At 40.6% G+C, this 19,717-nt stretch overlaps 1 protein-coding gene across 1 annotated transcript in view; it reads right to left on the reverse strand.

Annotated features, from left to right (window-relative positions):
* The window catches only part of CHN2 (chimerin 2), a 159,753-nt gene that overhangs the window by 21,576 nt on the left and 118,460 nt on the right, over positions 1 to 19,717 (reverse strand). Inside the window, exon 7 of the mRNA XM_068207925.1 lies at positions 2,030 to 2,107. Within this exon, the coding sequence (XP_068064026.1) occupies positions 2,030 to 2,107 (78 nt within the window). The remainder of the gene's footprint in view (positions 1 to 2,029; positions 2,108 to 19,717) is intronic.

The raw sequence follows: 19,717 nt of genomic DNA on the forward strand, positions 1-19,717 counted from the left end.
TATCATGCATATCAGTATTCACCTAAAAATGGGGAAGACAACTTTTTGAATGTCTTCAAAATAGCATTGTCCTTCAGATAAACTCCGTATCATCATAGCCTGAGTGCTGTCAAAAGCCATCAAGCATCTTGCCCCGAGACCCATAAAGCCATTCTTTCTTCTTTAAATGATTTCTTAACTCTTTTATGTAACAAATATGGAATGTATTAAAGATATTAGCCTTGAGCTATGTTTTAAATTTAAATGTTCTGTTCTGAGTATACTATCCACATTTTTCGTTCAACAACTGGACATGTTCTAATATATTCCTTTGGAAAAGTAACTGTATTTTCATAGTGAACATATTTGTCCATTAAGCAAATGTAACAGTTTTGATTGACCTTTCTGGAAAATTATTTTAAAACTGTTTGTTCCCTAGGGTCTGTTATTGCCTTTACTAAGATAGAAAAATTATTTTCTGCTCTCAAGTCTTTGAATACATATATTTTTAATTATGTGGCTTTCCAGTTAAACTATGAGTCTTTTGAAACAAAAAGGAACAGAAACTGTACAACAGCTAGATTGTGCAAACGCAAAGTTAACTGGGCACAGGTCCAATTATAAATCAAAGCCAAAACAGGGGAAATTTTAAAGAGGAAAGAATGCATGGGTCAGAGTGGAAAGAAGTCTCAGTCATGAGAAAATATTTTCTAGTTAAACTAAAATAGTTTTGATATTAAAATGATAATGAGGACAAAACCCAGAAAGAATGAAAGTTAGCTTAATCAAGCAAGAAAACACAGACTCTTTCCCCTATTTCCTTCAGTGCTGATCAGAAAGATAAATATCGACTTTCCTGTAGACTGGGTCAAGGAAGGGGAATGAGAAAAGCGATGCCATTATTTGTTTTGTTCACTAATATTAAATTATTGATTTGCCAATGACAGCAGAAGCACTGCAGAGGTTAGCAATGTCTGCACAGCAGAGTATGTAGAAAAATAAGAAGTGAAACTTTTTTGCTAAGTGAAATGATTTTGATCACCGCTTCTTCTTTTTGACAGGCCTTAGATGAATATCAGAAAATTCTTGTTCTGCTAATGAGTTGAGCTATTCTGACAGTGACCGAGATCAGCATCCTCAAGGAGCATTAACTAAACTGATGTTTCAAAGCTATGTTCCTTTCTTGTCTTGTTACTGCCTCTTATTCTTGATGCTCATTCCGATAAGCATCAAAATACAATTTGACAGCATTAGCTACGGTAACTGGCTGGCACGCTCTGAAACCAGCACAGTCCCTTTGGCAAAACATTTTAATACAAGCTGCCTGGAAGGTCTGTTTCCAAAGCTGAGTCACTTCCCTGCTGCAGTCTGCCAGAGACAGCACTTGGGAAAAGAATCCCTAAGAATCTGATTTTACATATAGACAGCAGAGAGATGATCCATTTAAACGTCCCTGTGTTTGACCAGTGATTTGTTTTAGTTTGTCAAGCAAACACAAGCTCAGATCCTATAGCTCAGTGGGACTCTGAGAACATTTCCTTAGCATATGGTGGGGGAACAAAAGCTGGGAGACAATACCCACCACTGTGCTTTGCTTTATTGTTAGGAGCATATGAGCTCTCTCAATTTCTTCTGAAATCAGAAATGGTGCAAAATGTTTGCTGGTAAAATTCTACCAGCTTCTGATAATAGCTGGATTTTGAAAATGGGCCTTTTTCTTATTTAAAAGTAGATACACTTAAGATGAAGACAATAAATATGAAGTACTTTGTTTCTGAATAAAAAAGAAAACTGAATCTGTGAAAAAGAGTTAAATTGCCAGTCAAGTACTAAAGTTAGCAGGAAAACCATCATTTGGATTAAGAGCCTATATAACAGCATACAAGGAAATCAGTTAATGGAACTTAAAGTAGAAAGAAAAATTAATTTTTCAACACTTTTCTTAGAACTAGTATAAATAGGTGCATGCAAACCTCATCACAACAAAAAATAAAATGTGAGGCATCTCAACAGGAATTTTTAGCTGCAAATAATAGCAAGCTGTGCTTACCTTAAAATTATGTGCTTTTTCATAGTTGAAATGGTTGTCGTTCTGAGTTAAGGCTGCTCTTCTGACAAGGGAGGTGATCTGTGAATAGGCAAAGAGTTTCAGAGGTTGCCACAAAAGTGCCCCCTTGACTCCCACCTTCACCCCCAGGGCCACGGCCAGGAGCTCTTGGCGCTTCCTTCCTCGCTTTGACTTGTGAACAACAGCACAGTTTTTCTCATTTTCCAGCCACAGGTCCTCTGAGAACATAGCGCTGGGATCCCAAATCTTTTCCCTGTCTTCCTCGGCGCCGGGGAGCCTGGCTGTAGTCAGCACCGTACAGTTTGTCCAACTGCTTCTGATGTTAGACAGCAGATTTGAAGCAGCTGCAGCCCATTCTGCTGAGACCTCTGGCATGTGACTTGAATGGGCCGTCTTGTGGGACGGAAGGAGCTTCTGCATCTGAATAAGTAACGGCCTGTGCCGTGCAGTTTCTTGAGGCAGATGTGTGCCTCGAACAATGGCACGAATTCATACACTGAGCAGCCTCCCCCACTGTGCTCCCCCAGTGGAGGTCTCCAGATAGGTACTGCCGAAATACCGGCTGGGGGGCGCACAGCTTTACAGCTTCACCCCCAAAGGCATTTCCAGAGACAGATCTCTTCAACTCTGCAGTGTGTTAAAAAATGAACAAACAAACAAACAAACAGCCCCTGGAAAGCCCACACAACCGAATCTGATGCTGCATCCAATTACACTCAGACTTGGAGACTTATCAGCCAGCAGTCTGCATACTAGCAGATTAAGCCCTTAAAACCATGATGATTGTTTAATCTTACAGGGCAAAAAAATCTTTCTCCTTTTTTTTTTTTTTTCCTACTCTCTGCAAGGGAAAAAATCCAGCAGTACTCCAAGCATTAATAGCACCTTTATGCCATGGTTTAAACTAATCATTTTGTCAGTGTGCACTTGGTAGCACTGAGGTAGCTCACTGCCAGGGTAAACCGAAAGCCCAGCTGGGACTGTGAGGGCTTGGAAGCCCTGGAGCCCCATGCAGCACTCCAGTGAAGGCAACAAGGGAGCTTCACATGGATGCAGGAGGCCCATATGCACAGCCCTGTTTGCAGAACAGGGTCTTCAAGGTGGCAAGAGTGGCTGTCCTTTGCTCTGGTTACCTGCATCTATAGATTTTGAGGAGAACTGTTTTCTACTTAAAGGCTAGGGGCAGGAGGTATGGGGACCCTGACCAGTAACAGCTTTCAGTGTTACTTTGGACACGTCATCCACTATTTTACAAGCAGGTATTTCTGTGTCCCAGGACACAGATGTCTGATACTGAGCATTCACTGAGAAGCACATTCAGTGCCCCCTCCCCACCGATTTCCTTCCCTTCATCTCCCCTTTTCTACTCCTTTACTATGTATTCCAATTCCCCACCCATAAGAGGAGGATAGGAATTACCTGCTCAGCAGAGCACTGTGAGATTTCAGTCTAAAGGTGTGCCCAATGCTCAAAGTGCTGGGATAGAGCAGAGTGGGGAGTCGTCAGTGCTACTGGGAAAACTGCTTATTTGAACTGGAGACACTAAAGAGCACATCAGCCTTTTACAGTCTGCCCCACTTCAACTAACCCAGAAAATATGTGAAATTGAAGTATTGAATTCACTTATATTAACTTGTGAAGTTGACCTTGCATCTATTTTTTTTCAGTCTGCTTTTACCTCAGGCTGAAAAGTCTAATTCACTTACTAACCCCTCCACCACACAGACTGCCTGTGCTTAATAAAAGTGATGCTCTGATGATTTGAAAGCCCATGGGGACAGGTGGTTGTCCATCAGTAACATCAGGCTGTGCAATTTCAGAGAGTACCCTACTCAGGGTTTTCAAGAAGTTGTGCAACCTGCAAAATCAGCTTCTACCTCATAAAACCATGCACTTACTTCTATGTATAGAACATTTAGTCCTTTCTTTTTCAGGAAACTCACGACAGCACTTTTTACATGCTCCCATACTTCAAAGCTTCCTCTCCCCAGAAGAGAGGACTTCCACACAAAGCCTCTGCTCCCTGAGCAGTTGCTGCCCATTCAGCCTTTCCCCAGGGCTTGGCACTGTTATCTGATCACCGGTGACAACTGGCTGTGGATGCGTACATGAACATTGCTCTGCCTGCAGGAAATCCCTGCTGCTCTTCCATATGTCCTCTTGTAGTGAATCCCAGTTTCTGCTAGCTCGGGACCTTTATCAGCCTGCCAGAAGATAAGGCAGACTATAGCTGCCCAGCTCTTTCTCCATGTATTTCAAGAGGTAAAAAGTACTACTTTTGCCAGCAGCAATGGCATGAGTTTGGGCCATCACAAAGAAAACCTTGGAGTTGCTCAAAGTTCTTATCACATTTCAGTTTCTTTCCTCAATGCCATTTAAAATGTGTTTATATTTATAAGAAAGAAAATGCCCAAACTAGCTCTGGGTTGTCAAACACCTCTGCAACTACAGCATCTAAATTCCCCACATACACATAAGCTACTTTTTCTCTAACTTCCAGCATAACACATCCAAAGTCAGAGAGAGGTTGGTTTCCTAATAATGCTCTAATATTTGCGTTTATGTCACTAGACTGATAAAAATCCCATTATATAACCAATATTTTTTATGTAACACAGCAGATTTGCTACCCAAGTGACAGGCTTATGATGATACATCTTGGAATTTCAATTTAATAAACTATTTTTGGAATATCAGAGTGTCATCCTGGGATCAGACATACAGACATATTTAATGGAAACTCTGAGTGTTTGCACAGAAGCATTACACTTAATCGACTTGAGGGAGGAAAACTCAGCCAAACCAGTTCATATGATTAAGGCAGAACAGTATTTACTGTTCATCATATAATAAATTTTATTGATCCCCTGGGTATCTGCCTTGCTTGGGCCCTGTTTAGACAGTTGTTCAGGGGGATTTGTTGCAGACACAGGACACGCACAGAAGGCCAGCAGTGACTGTGTCCTCTTAAGGAGCTTAACCAAAGCCCCGACAGGTTTGGTGTCTACATGGGGCTGCAAACCTCAGTCGAGCTGGACCACAGATACAACCACTTCCTTCTCTAAATACAATGCAAACTTCAGCAATGACGAATTCTCAGCTGCAATCAGTTCCTGATACCACAGGCTCAGCCCAGTGCTCTTCTTTTATCTGCTTTCTTTCTCCTAATACAAAATTGGCTGCACATGGTGTCAACTCATTCAAAGAGCATATCTTTATCAACTTAGTGAGTTAGCCTGCAGCTAAAGAGGAGAAGGCCAGTGGCTAAGAATGTTATTGCTGGTTGTCACTGAATTTGAAGCCAGGGAAGGCTGGAAGGCGAATATGGGTTATCTGTGTTTTCAGACCATAGAACTTCTGCCTAACATATAGTTTTAGTTTACTAGTCTCTTTGTAAAACAAATGTGCTGTATAGGAAATTGGGCATTTAGAGACAAATAAATGTCATTGAACCAGAATAATAAAGTTAAGGGGCGGAGCAGGGAGGAAGAGGGCAACAACTCAGCTGTTGCACCATTTTCAGCGTGCCTCCGCAGCATGAGCTGAACCACACCATTGTCTCTCCTCCCAAATACTGGCGTCTTGTTTGCTAACAAAGGCCTCGGGCACAGGAAAGAACAAATTGAAGTATGAAAAGCTTTTGGTTTCGTACATGTGGTATAATTTCTTTTGCAGTCGTGTGGGCAGCACAGAGGACTTGCTGGAAGCAAGCGGTGGGGGAACTCTGCCTGCTGCCCTACTTGTCTGTGCCAACTCCAACGTGGTGGGAAGAGACACTGTGGGAATGGTGGCTCATCTCCCTGAGCTGCCACCATGCTTGACCGTGGCTGGCAGGGAGGGGAGATCAGGCAGCACATTCTTGGCTTGCTGCTCTGCCCGGAGAAGAATACAGCTGTGGGGGGGGGGAAGGAAGAGCACGAGCATGTCTCTTTGGATGACACCACAAGTGAAATGGAGATTTCTCCATGATGAGGAACTGTGACAAATCCATGACTGATCTCTAACTAAATACACTTAACTCTGCACATAGATACAGTCATAGGTCAAAGAGAGGCCTGTTTCCTTGCAGGCACGGCACACTGGGTTATCTGCCAGACAGATTATGTTTGCTCAATCGCAAACACGTGGTGGAGATGACACACGGAGCAGGAATCTTACAGCTATTGGGTTTTTCCTAGTTTTCTCCCACGGAGCTCTTCCCACGATGCGCTCAGAACACGTCAAAGAAACCATCTCTTAGCAAGACACAGGGCACAGAGGGGAAATGGTGCTGGAGGCCAGTCAGCCAAAGGCCTTTGCCATACCACAGTCCCACCAGCCCATGCCTCCCACCGCCACGGCACTGTGAGCTGCCATTAAAAGCCTTCTGTGCTGCTGAAACAGTGGGAGGAAACAAGCTCCAAGCAGAAAACATGCTGAACACAAAGCCGAGCACAATGCGTGAGGAGTGTTTGCCAACCTGATCTCACAAAACCCACTTTCCTAAGAAGCCCTCTCTTCCACAGGAAGGCTCCCAGTGTCAATTAGGTGAAAAGAGGTTGCAGAGGTGAGCAGGGCCTGGAAGATCCACAACAAGTGGCCAGGGGCTAGGGGAGAAATCGGATTGCACAGTTACTGGGCTGCTGCTGCTCTCTGGTTTGCCTCTTCCCCACCCCAACCCAACAGTCTCTTGTTTCCAGCAGAAAACTTCCTTTCGAGGTGAATTGTCATTCAGTAAACTGGACACTATTAATTAAAAAAAGAAAAAAAAGAACCACAGGTGGTTTTTTAAGGGTTAATATTTATCTATAGTTTTGCTTTTTAATACTTGGCATTTAATCTTTTTTTTGATAAACACCTGTACCTCTGAAAATTATGACTGAGCAGCTGTCAACAACATAAATGTTTAGTCAGGAGACTTATCTACACTGGGCTCCTGTTCTGGAGAGCCTGGTTGCATTTCCCTCACCACGATTAACACCTATCTTTTGCAGATAATTCACAGCAAAAGAAACTGTTTATTTAGGAAGACTTCCAAAGTACATGCTCTAATGTTAAAGTTATTAAAATTGTAATATTTACACTTCTCCTAAATTGATGTGATTGATTATTTATTAGCATCTCAGCAACCAGCTGTCATTTTTATGCACTGATTTCTGACCATGTATGTATTCAGTCCATTCCTCCACAGATAAAAATATAATTTACCTGCAGCAAATGGAAATATAATCTCCCTTAAATACCAGATCTCCTTTCTAAATCCTCCTCAAACAGATTTTTCTGTATTCATCATGATTATTTTTCTCAAGACAGTGTAGTGAACCAAACAATACAACAGCCAAAGGTGAAATAGTGCATAATCAGGAAGGCACTAGTGAGACTGTTATTAAAAATAATAGTTGCTGTAAGCCTCTTATGGTGTATAATATAATAAACTATTGTCTATTTTGGAACAACAACTGGAGATCAAATTAAGTGGTATGCAATTACATAGTCATCTTCAATTAAAAAATAGTGAGTGGATTAAAAGATTCTATGTTGTCAGGGAATTCTACCACTTAATGCATTAATTTGTGTATTTCCTATCCACCTTTGTATTCAATATGTCTGAAATAGTATTTTGATTTCTTATTTTTGTCACCTATAATAAATTGGCATTGTGTTACAAATACAATGTCAGTATCATGGAAGTAGTGCAGAAATGAGGAAAGGATCTAGGCACAGTATGAACTACTACAGCAATTCCCTCAAATAACCCTGTAGGGATTAACATGGTAACAGCAGGTCTAGCCTATTTATTGTCTCAACTTCCTTTCCTCCCACTCTCTCCTTTATCCTTCCCAATCCATCTCCATACTTGTCAAGGTTATTAATGACATTTTCCTGGCCAAGTTCATGATCCTCTCCTCTGTGCTTAATATTCATGACCAAAATAGTAGCATAGGGACAAGAGAAAAGAGGCATGAGGACTAAGTGGGGCAGATGAGAGCAGAACTGCACACCACGGCCACTGCTGCTGCTGTGCTGGAAGAGGAACAACAGGTCACCACAGAACACCAGCCCCCACAGGGTTGCCAGGAGCTGCTTCATCTGCAAAGAGGGATTGCTCAGGGAAACTGCACTGGATTGATTTCTGAATACCTCTTGTTCCCTCTGGGGATACAACACATGTAACTAACTGAATTTTCTTGCCTGAAGTGTCTGTCAATCAGTACTGTTATCACAGTACTGTTATAGATCAATGTGTATCCATATAACATCTGGCCTGTAGGCAAATGAAAATTAAAGCATGATATTTATCCTGATTATTTGCAAAATATTGGCAGCGATCCTGTTATTTTGTTAATGATGATGGTATTTTTTTTGACAACAGAACTAACACAGTATTTTTCTAACAAACAGACATTTAAGAGGATGGATGGATGGATGGATGGATGGATGAATGGATGGATGGATGGATGGATGGATGGATGGATGCATAGCAGGTGTCTAATCTAAAACAGTAATATGTCCTTGTTTTATAAACAAAAGAGAAAAACAGAAAACTCCAGACAGTGATTCATCCTTTTCTATGAGAGGTCAAGTCTAAAATGGATGAGCTTGAATTGCCTTCTTGCAGGTCATTTATGGATCATACAGGAAAACTCAATGGCTCTGGTAGAAACAGAAGCTTTACTATAAGATATTCAAAATTAGGTAAAATCAATATCTCTCTGTACTATTTTCTGTATCCATTCTTCTGTTAGCTATTCAGTTTCAGAATAAATTAAGTAAGGAATAACTTATTCTATCAGCCTCAACCATATCTATAAGTAATTATAGATTAACAACTGCACTTTGTTTTGGTTATCAATGCTCCCCATACTTCAGACTGGCTAAGACTCATGCTCTGGAAACATGGAATATTCAGCTTACTACATCATTTGTTACACAGCTGCATGCAACTTTATAGGTTTATCTGGGCCCATTGAATGAACTTTTTCAAGAATTGCAACTATAGAAGAAAGAGTCTATATTAATAGAGATTTCTAACACTATGTAGGTAGCCAATATTTTGACATCTCAGCCACAGAGGAAATAGCCTAACAACATAATGAGCTTAATATGACATACAATGGCCTCAATGAGTTAAGAAGGAAGTGACTCATGCTGTCTACAATACATGGGACTATTAGTCAAGAGACAGGGATTTAAAAAAATAACCTAAACATTACAGTTTTTATCCAGATCCCCAGTAGATGCTGCCTCAGTAAGCTATACATATAGCATGTAAGCTATACACCTATACAACCTGTTCGTATTTTCACATTTTCACCATGTAGCTCTTGCTTTCCAAAGAAACAGTACTTTGTTTAGGAAAGGCAGCTTGCCATTGATTAAAACCATCATTGCCCTCCAAGGAGACTGCAGAGCTTGAACCAGAGCCAAACCCACTGGGCTACCACAAAGAAGTGGAGAAGTTATCGCTCTTACTTCCCTGTCTGGGCAGAGGCAGGGAGTGTCAGTTCTGAGAAAGATGACTCCTGTGAGTGCAGTGCAGTGCCCTTGAAAGGATGTGATAAGTGGAAAAGGAAAAGATGGCAATAGTCTGGAGAAGCTACTGGTAATACTGGACCTGCCCTTGGGGCTTCTAGGCTTGCTTATGTGGGGTTGTCCTTAACCACAGCTGCTTAATGGAGCTAGTTGGATGTCATGCTCAAACACAGGGTTAAGACTGAGGACCATGTTTTGTGAGACTGCATTAAGTCTGTGTAATATCAGCTTTTCAATAAGTCCCAGTGCTATACAGATACTATGTTGTACAGTGGGCACAAGGCTTGGATGTTTGACCTTATGCCTCGTTATACTCCCAAATGTACACACGGCACCCTACACAAACACCTACACCCTCACTTTTGGTATAATTCTCATTTCTCTGTCTCAAACACTACTACACCCTACAGCCAGGTGTTATCCCAAAGAAACACAATAACTGTCTATCTTCTGCATACACAGTGAAACCTAACACAACAAAAATAAACACAATACAAAAAACAGAAGTTAGAAAGTTCTTCTGTTTCTCATTTTGACTTCTGATACTATATGTTAGTGACAGTAAAATTGTCCTGGAGCATGATCAACTCAGCCTTTCAGCACATGCTCTGGACTGAAACTTACAGACTGCAGTCAGAGCGCCTGTTCATATAGAGAAGAAAAAAAAAATCTGCCTCTCCTGGGATTATGATAAAATGTAGAGAAAAACAGGCTTCATGAAAGTTTCCCAGAAACAACAGTTGGACAGCAATGGTATTTATGTCCGGAGCCACTAACCGCTTAACAGAGCCAGCAGATCTCTGGAGGAGCTGTAAAGCATGCTGACAGGGCTGCCAGAATGTAAAGTATGCTGTGGCAGTCCCAGGAACCAACAGCAGTGCCCCAAGTTTTGCCCTAGCTTAACACAGCTTAAAACAAGAGATTTTATTGTGGGTTAAATAGAGATTTATGCAGCCTGAAAGGGAACAAATAATTTGTGAACCAATGATTCATGAACTGGTGATCATATTGTCTAAAAAACTGGCAATCTGTAAAATTCTTCCTGGACAGTAACAGTTCAGGAATGGATTCTCAGTGGTGTGATGCTCTGTTCATTTAGCACTCACAAGGAGATGGGAATGATAAGCAATTTGCAGGGGGGACAGTGCCAACATCAGCATCAAGTGGCAAACAGCATTTTTCTCTAGTTTTGGCAATTTCTTGGTGGTGTGAAGGAACTCTAAAGCTTCAGTCTCAAACTTAATTCACATGATTGAATTACATTGCTGCTTAGCAGTCATGGCGCCTTCAGATAAACTACACAGTACAATGACCTAGAAATGTAGTCATGTGTTTTCCATCATTAGTAATATTTCTGTCCCCTTTTACTGCAGCATCTTGTGACTTTTCCCATTAAAAAAGCACAAACTCAGTAGACATTGGAAAGTGACTTATTCATGCCATTTAGAAAACAAAGTAGGCAATTAGCAAATAAGAACACAACATGTTTTCAGGTTGAAAGAATACTTTTTAACAAGCCTGAACCAACAGCCCTTAACCGGAAAAAAAAGAGAGAAATGCTAGTTTTATAAAAATGCTGTGCTTTATGACTGTGAACTTTTATTTCAGTATCCTTTATCAATTGCATTGCAAAAAAACAAAGAGGGCAATAGGGAACCATTGTCCACATGCATAAGTGAAACTGTGGCTTCGAGAAGATCACTGTTCTTGGTGATGGCCCAGCCATGGCTGTCTGACAGCTTGTCTGAGCTCACTTGTACATCCATGAATGTCCCAGGACATGTTCCCCTGAGACAGGAGCACATAGTGTTTACAGCTTACCTGTTTGTGAAATACGTGCTTCTGTCCCATCACCTGTAAGGAATGTCATTAACTCTGGTAGTGACAGACAGTGTCAAATCCCAGCTGTCATCCCAAAAGAAGTGGTAAGGCTGTATGGTCCCTGGTATATCTCTGGCTTCAAAGGGAAGGAATTAATGCAGAAGAAAGTGGTGTGGGGTTAAAGAAAAGATAGAATGCTCTGTACTCAGTCAGGTTCACTTACCTATTTCATTATATGCTTGGACTTTACCCCAGGAATGTGTTACACTTCTTGTTATATAAGAAGGATTCCTATAGCTTACACTTGTATCAGTTTCTGTTCTGAAAAGGACCCAGCACAGAAGAGTTGGGACAGGACTGGCACCATGTATGGCAAAGTAGAAAAGCATCTGCAGGAATGGGCAATTTCAAGCTATGGGATATGTACCCTCCTCCAGCTCCTTCCAGCTCACCTTGCAGAAAAAGCCGCTCTAAGCATAACCAAGTTCCTCTTCTCATAGATGAGGTTTTGAGCACCTTGGCCCTCGTTCATCTTTCCTTTTCTCACAAAGCAGCAAGGGAACTGCTGTGTGCCACAGACTGCACATGAAAAGCATGCTTCGCTGTGCTTTTAGAAGAGCATGTTATAGGACATACAAACCACTTGAAATCACACTCTTTGAACTTGCAAAAATGTATCGAAGCCGTTTTATTTTCCCTTCAAAATAATTGTTTTGTGTCATGTTTGCTTTGCCCTCTGCTTGAAGCTGGCTTTGTTACTCCATTAGTCTGTGGGTAATCAGTCACACAGCTATCCTCGAAAACACATAGGCATTCCCATGGCCACAAGAGAAACACTCAGACAAAGGCTGACTCCATTTCTCTGCTAGTGAATGAACACACAAAGGCTGTATATTCCTAGTTTTATTTTCCTGTACAGGTGTCATTTGACCCTGATAGCCTTATAACCCCCTTTGACCTGCAGTCCACTGCCCTCTGGTATGAAGTAGAGGCTTTTGTTCCTGATGGCACATCGTGCACAGCTGCTTGCATCATTGTCTGGAGAGGGACAGATGGCTGCTCTCAGCACAAAAAGGAGATTAAAAAAACCTGAGGGGATGACATCACTCTTCAGCCTGCGATTTAATTCATGGGACCTGTGGGGCTACCAGTGGCATGGCCTAACACTCCAGTTGACCTGGCCAACAGACATGGAAAAAGTTTGCATTTTGCAGACTAAAAGACATTAAAAAAAAAAATACAGTTGTCAACACTCTGATACCTATATTCTTTAACAGTTTTTAGTTAATCTGAATATATACTATCCTATCAGCAGCAGCACTTCTAAAGTACTCTGAAAGCAAGACTGACACTGTACTCTACTTCTATCCATGGCTGTAGTTCAACTGCAGTAACTTGGTTTAAAGCTCATTTATTTTGTTTCACTTGTGATGAGGAGTTCATAAAATGTAGCTGGGAAAACATAATACAGAGTAAATGATTTTCACCATTAGGTCCAGTCCTGCTATAACACTTTGTAGCTAAAATATTTAATCCGTATCTCATAATCCCATTTAAGTCAATTGAACAGAAAAAAAAAAAAAACATAAAAAAGTGCAAAGCATTAGTTCTGGAAGTAGTGAGCTTTGGTGTCAGTTTTCTGTCTTGAATTCAGCTCCAGATGTATGAAACCACTGAATTCTTATTTTTGTGATTATCACACACAAAAGGTATTTATCTGAATTTATTTATTATCTTAAGCACGTTACTTGATTACTGTTTGGGAGATGGGAATTTGGCCTCACTCTATGTGTGGTGCTTGGTACCATCTGCACCAATGTTTTTCTCCAGAGCAGAGATTTTTGCTTTGCAACAGATGTTTCATTGAAGACACTTGTAAAAGTGGCCATGTTAGCTGCTACCACCCTCTTGATGCTACGGGCAGGCACTACATGTGCAGGAATGCTGCCATGTGAAGATGAAGCCATTCCACAAAGAACATAAAGAATAAAAAGCTCCTTCCAGGTGGGTGGTGTTTTTTTGTTGTTGTTTGTTTGTATTTCCCTGAGAGGAAAGCAAGCAATAAATTTCTTCTGTCCTTAAGTATCTGGGAACATCAGAGATGCACTCCACCATGAAGCCTGAGCTGGGGCTGGGACCCATCACCTGACAGTACCCTGGCACAGCTCCTGCTTCAGCCCCAGAATCAGGCTCAGGTCTGAGGATGGTTTTGCTCCTCAGTGCTGATCAGAATCTGTGGGAGACATCACTATTTGTGGCTCTGCCCAAAGAACCAAGCAGAGCCTTTCCTTGCGTGCAACTACCCAGCGCAGGGTTCAGGTTATTCCCTCAGGCACAGCTGTACAAACCAGCTCTGTCTGGGAGACTCCTGGAGCAAAGCTGTGGCTTTCAGTATGTTTGCACTGCATTGGCCAGCGGATAGGAGCGCAGAAAACCACGATGCTGATGAGACAAGAGATGTAACAGCTCCCATCCAAACACACTCCAAGTTTTACTGTCTCAGCAATGCTAATGGCAACACCACCATAGAGTAGAGGGCCTCGAACCAGCAGTATGTTACACACCTTTCGCTATCATTAATTCAGAGTAGACAGAATTCAGCAAACCACAGAGGTAGACCAGAGGTGATGATTAAGAAGAGTGATGATTCATTTGCTTCATAAAGTGCTATCATGTTTTATTTGCTAATCTGAAGAGTAGAACGTCTTATCAGCCAACATTCTTGAACCCGGGGGTGAATTTTTCAAGGAAACAGTTTTTGTTGCAGGACATGTGACTCATCAGACCAGGGACTTTGCACAGGGAAGTTCTGACCAAGAGCCAAATTACATTTTTTTTTTTAAATGTGGAAACACTTAGATTTAAAGTATTTAAAAAACCAGTTGTCTGTTTCCGGTTTGAAATGTTTTGCTAAAAACAGTTTATAAAACAGTAAAAGTAGCTGGAACAGTTTCAGTCAATTGAACTTAAATATTTTTCTGCCTTTATCCTGCCTTCTCAGTGCTCAGTCATGAAAAGCTAAGTTTTACTTTTATTGCAAATTAGACAGAAGTAAAAACAAAAGAGCAGAAATTACCCATTACAATCCTCCACTACATGCTTTGATAAAATGCTAGTTTCAAAGGTGATCTTCTAATGATGACTGCTAAGCAAGTTGTATTCCCCTGTATGAGCTCGATACAGAGACATAAAGGCTTTACATTAATTTTCTTTTTGTTAATCAGTTGTTCCCCTGGGCTCTTTTAATCTGCTGTGACAGCCTCAATACTGCTGAGAATGCCTTTTCTGCTATTAAAACAAAAGGCACATATCTAAACACTTTATAATTTCAAGCAGGAAAAAATCTCATTCTCCTAGTTGAAGAAAGCAGTAACAAAAGACTCATGTCCTAGAAGGCTGATGTGAATCATGGCCATCTTCTGCTTTCATTTTCGCTCTCTGGGGATTTCCAATGGAAAAAACAGAATAAACCCAGTCAGCAAGGTAAGGGGCCACACCACAGCCATGCCTCTGTGAAGGCTGAGGGATGAGAAGTGCTCCTGAAGGAATGCCTTGGAAAGGCTCTCAGCTGTTTGCAAAGTCCCGCACTTCAGTCCCTGTGGAGGGGCCAGACACACTTAATATGGAAGCATTAACAAAGAATTTACTCAGCCAGCACCAGACAACAAAGCATTTTAAACCAGGAGTTTACAAAAACCAGAAAAAACTTGCCAGAGCACAAGAAAACTGAAATCAGACTTCACTGCACTGAGACAAAACCATAGCTCCATGCATGTTCTCTTGGGTAGTATGTTTTCAGAGCACACTAATTGCCTCCACTTATATTACATCAATTTCCTATTTTTTTTATTTCTACATTAAAAATAATAGCTCATTGGTTCTACATTTGAAAAGTAAGCTGAGCACTTTATTGTTCATTCAAACAAACTAAGTTAATTCATCACTTAAATGCATTTTCACTTCATTTTTAAGCCATTTAATCTTTCATAAGTTTAACAAGGTTGGTTTACTATTGCTGTAATACAGGAAGATTTCATTAAATGACCTGCCATCTTCTATCAACATCATTATGATTGCCTGCTGCCCTTGTTTTGCCTTAATTTATAGCAATTTTTTGCTCCTTGGCAACATGGGTTCTAGTAATGTCACAGACTGGCATGGATAGCAAGCCAGTTGCTTCAATTTTCCCTGTGTTCAGTGTTTCATTTGCATCCCAGTTTCACAGTCATCAGTGCTGCATGGTACTTGTAGGGCATCAAACCTGGATACTTTCCTGATATGTAGAATGAGTTCCTTCCAGCTGGGCTTTTTTTCTGCTTTCTTACTAATCTTCTTCATTAACTCCAGCAGTGGCAAAATGGGCAGACAAAGGTTACCTCTACAGTCAACAATTCACAAATCACCTCAAGCTTTATAGGTTTAAGCCTTTAAAGCCTTAACATGCAATATTTGTTTGCAAACCAACAGGTGCCTTACGACATGTGTGTACCACTTGCTCCGCAATGCAGGAGCCACTGCAGAGGCTCTTGCTCCAACACCGGTTTCTAGCTTGGCTTTTAGGAACCAGCAGCTGGTAGCAGCAATGGGGAGACTGTGGTGCCAATTAATGTTTCTAGAGGAAACTGCTGCAATTGCCAAAAAGTTGCAAGGTAGACAAATGAGTGCCCTTACTAGATGCCACTGCCTAGAAGTGCTGAAGAGGAGCAGAGGGTGCAGCAATACCTCAGCTGCAGGCTCTAGTAACATGCCACAGACAAGCCTTGGGACTTGAAGGAGCTGTGACCCTCAAGGGACTTCCAGGTGGCTTCACCACATCACCCAGATTCAGCTACAAGTTATCTAGAACTTGCCTGCACCACTGACTTCCACATTGCTGCCTCCATCTGCAATATGCAAATCAACCATTTGCCCTGCATCTCAGATGTGCCACAGCTGCCTGGCCTCTGACAGGGTGGAAACAAGGGGAAATGTCTGTCCCAAGGAGCTGGCAGGACAAAGAACCAACACCTGAAAATATACAAGTGGTTGCTCTCAGCTAACAAAAAAGCCACTAAAAAGCAATTATAACCGTTTTGCCTGACAACTGTTTGCACTGATAGTGTGATCAATGATGGGTTCAGCAGTGTGAAAAACATACATATTTATTGATAAGGGGAAGAGTTAGGAACCGTCCAGGTATCAGCTCTCTACACTCAGCCAATAAGGACCAGGTAGTAGGATTGACAGAGTGCAGAGGAAAGGGACGAGGATGGGGAAGCATCACTTCTTAAAACCATAGTAGTGCTAAGCACCAAATGAGATCAGAAGAACCTAGGAGATCAGTCAGAGATAAGGAGATTAGCTCCTCGGTTTCACACAGACCAATGTCATGGAAGTTTAACCTACAAGTGAAGAAGAACAGTGGCAATTCTGGCAGATTTTTCCATATCTGAAAAACATCATCTATGCAATCAGAAAGCTGTCCTGAGCAGACAGAATAATGTCTAAAACATTCCTTCAAAACTACATTGTCAAAGAGAACTTACAACAGCGGCTCTTTTATTTCTTACTTTTGTACAATAAAATGTTCCACTTGGAAGGAAGAATTCAGTGAATGCTCAGTCAAGACTCTTCTGCAGTTCGGCACCAGCTCTAAACAGAGACATCTGCCCTGTCATTTTGACAGACTTCTACTTTGTTTATTTTTCACCTTCTGCTTCCTGTCCTTGTGTAATTGCCTTTCTAAGATTAGAAAAGGGCCATCCATCCTACTGAACACATTTGGGCCATTATTTTCAATGCAGTTTTACACATGCTATACACAACATCAATAGTCCCATGATTTCCTGTTCACATTCATCTGAGATGACTCTGGTCCCATAACTGCATGAAGCACCAAATGAGAAGAATACTTTCTGAGCTAATTCAGCTTGTAAAGTTCCATTTTTATTTGCTAAGAAGTCTGGAATCACTACTACACATCAAGTCATTGCCTAGAGAAACTTATTTTTTTAAGAAGAAAAAAAAAAAGGCCATCTACAGTCACCTTTATGATAATTCATGTAGTAAATTGAGTGATTAGACTCTCTGCATTTACAGAAGTACTTAGCTGTATGCTTTAGCAATACTGCAGTTTACAGAGATTTATACTTACAGAAGCCTTTTAGGGCAGGATCCCGGAGTAAGAATTCTCCTTTGTTCTCCTTTAGTAAATCCATACAGTCTCACTATTTATTGTTAACAAGAAGTGTCATCATATTTACCATCAGCAAATCTTCTAAAGTCTGCAAATTACCAAGTAGCTGCATGGCAAATTTATAAAACTCATTACTATTTTAAATTGTCACTATGTGTTAAAACTACCTACAATGGAGAGCATTAACTCTGACACCAAATTTCCCTGAGTTCATACTTGGGTAAGACTCCAATTGACTGGACAGACTCTTTACTTTTCAGCAGTGTTTATTATTTTTTTATTATTTGCATCGCAACAGTGCACAGAAGCTCAAGCCTCTGACCAGGTCAAGGCAACAGCGATGTGGTACAAACATGAAGTCAGAGACATTCCCTGCTCTGCAGAGCTTACACTCTAGAGAGCTGCCCCAACTTTGGAACAAGCACATTTCTTTTTCACACAAGAAAAAAACATGAAATGAAACATAACCACAAGACTTATGGCTGTAAAGAAGAATTGTCAAATATCAGATCAAGGACCCAGTAGTGAATTACTAGAGTATTTTAGAAGTGCACTAAATGTAATACCCCAAGTAATAAAGTTCCTGTCTCTGCTTAAGTACTGATATCCTGACTAAAATGCAAATGAAGAGGACAGAAGTAGAAATCCCATTTTAATTCAAAGGTTGTTCTCCTTGCTGTCCCTGTTGTGCCCAGAATAACCAGATCCCTTATTTCTTTAGGGACAGCCCAAATTCAAGAGATAAATGTGTACAACAATGGCCAGTCAATGTATTCAATCTTTATAAGAATCTAGAGTTCTGCCTGATTATTATCATGGGATATAGAGTATTTTATAACCTGATACTTCATTTTGTAATTCCTGACAAACCCCAATCTGCCCAAGAACCCTGCTATTGTAAAACTCTGAAGTCCACATTGCATACAAAACAAAAGTATTTTTAGAAAATCTAGTGAAAAATCACAAGTAGTTTAGTTCAAAATGAGCCTCTCTTAGACTTTCCATTAAAATACATCTTTAAAATAACTTTCTAACTTTATAAATAGACTGCAAACTAGAACATTTAAGAGCCAAGAAATACCAAAGCTAAGAACTATCTGAAGAATTCCCCCTCTGCCCTTCTGGGCACAACAGAAATCTTACCTACTTACAGACAACATATTTTCTCTAATTTGGTGTGTGTGTATCTATATATATACACACACACACACACATATATATATGTATGTACTCACAGAGTCTGTCATTCCCTGAACATAATAGGAAAAGGCAAATACTAATATAAAGGTGTTGTGGATTAACATGATGATTTATCTTACTGTGAGTGGATTAGATTTGGCTGAAAAGCATGGGGTTTGTTTTCTGTGAAATTTCTTGTATTTCTTCCAAAATTTTAGACTCCAGGGGAAGTGGTGGGCTTTTGATGGAATGAGTTTTCTGGCAAAAAATGGCCCAGTTTCAGGTCTGCTATGCCTGGGGAAGATCTGCCAACCAGACTGTGGTTTGGGTTCTCAGCTTAAGGGCAGACTGCCTAAGGCCCAGGGATCATTAGCTTTCAACATAATTAGCCCATCTATCACAGGCAGATTAAACTGAGGCTCAGGACACCCAAACAAATCCAACAAGTAGTGAGGTGTGAATGCTGAGGGTGGAGGTGTGATACATATGGTCACTTGGACTCAGTAAAGGTTTTGTTTTTTTTTATTTTTCTGAGAAACCTTTTGACTGAAATATTTCAAGCCCAAATATATATTTTCTGAAAAATAAAAAAGAAAAAAAAACAAAACCCTACGTATTGCTGGAAAGTTTCCAAAAATCTCTCACCTGTACCCCTGCTGAAGGAGATAGTGCTTACTGGAAGAACCAGGACTAATTTAATGAGCAGTGGGCCTACTTTTTCAGCAATGAAGATAAAAATAAATATTGAGCAGCTGCCTACTTGACTATGCAGCAGCCACAAGCTTTAATCCATTTGATAGACCGTAAATCTGCATGGAAACCAAAGAACAACAAAAGTATTTTATATTTATGAATCTGTTATATGCATGTAATAAAACATTAACTATTTTCTTTAGTATGTCTGCATATGTACATATAATTTGAAATGCTATACACATACTATATATGCATATAATATGCATATCAGTACAGAAAAATCTCTA

The sequence above is a fragment of the Anomalospiza imberbis genome, chromosome 1 (genome assembly GCF_031753505.1).
Source record: "Anomalospiza imberbis isolate Cuckoo-Finch-1a 21T00152 chromosome 1, ASM3175350v1, whole genome shotgun sequence".
Lineage (NCBI taxonomy): Eukaryota > Metazoa > Chordata > Aves > Passeriformes > Viduidae > Anomalospiza > Anomalospiza imberbis.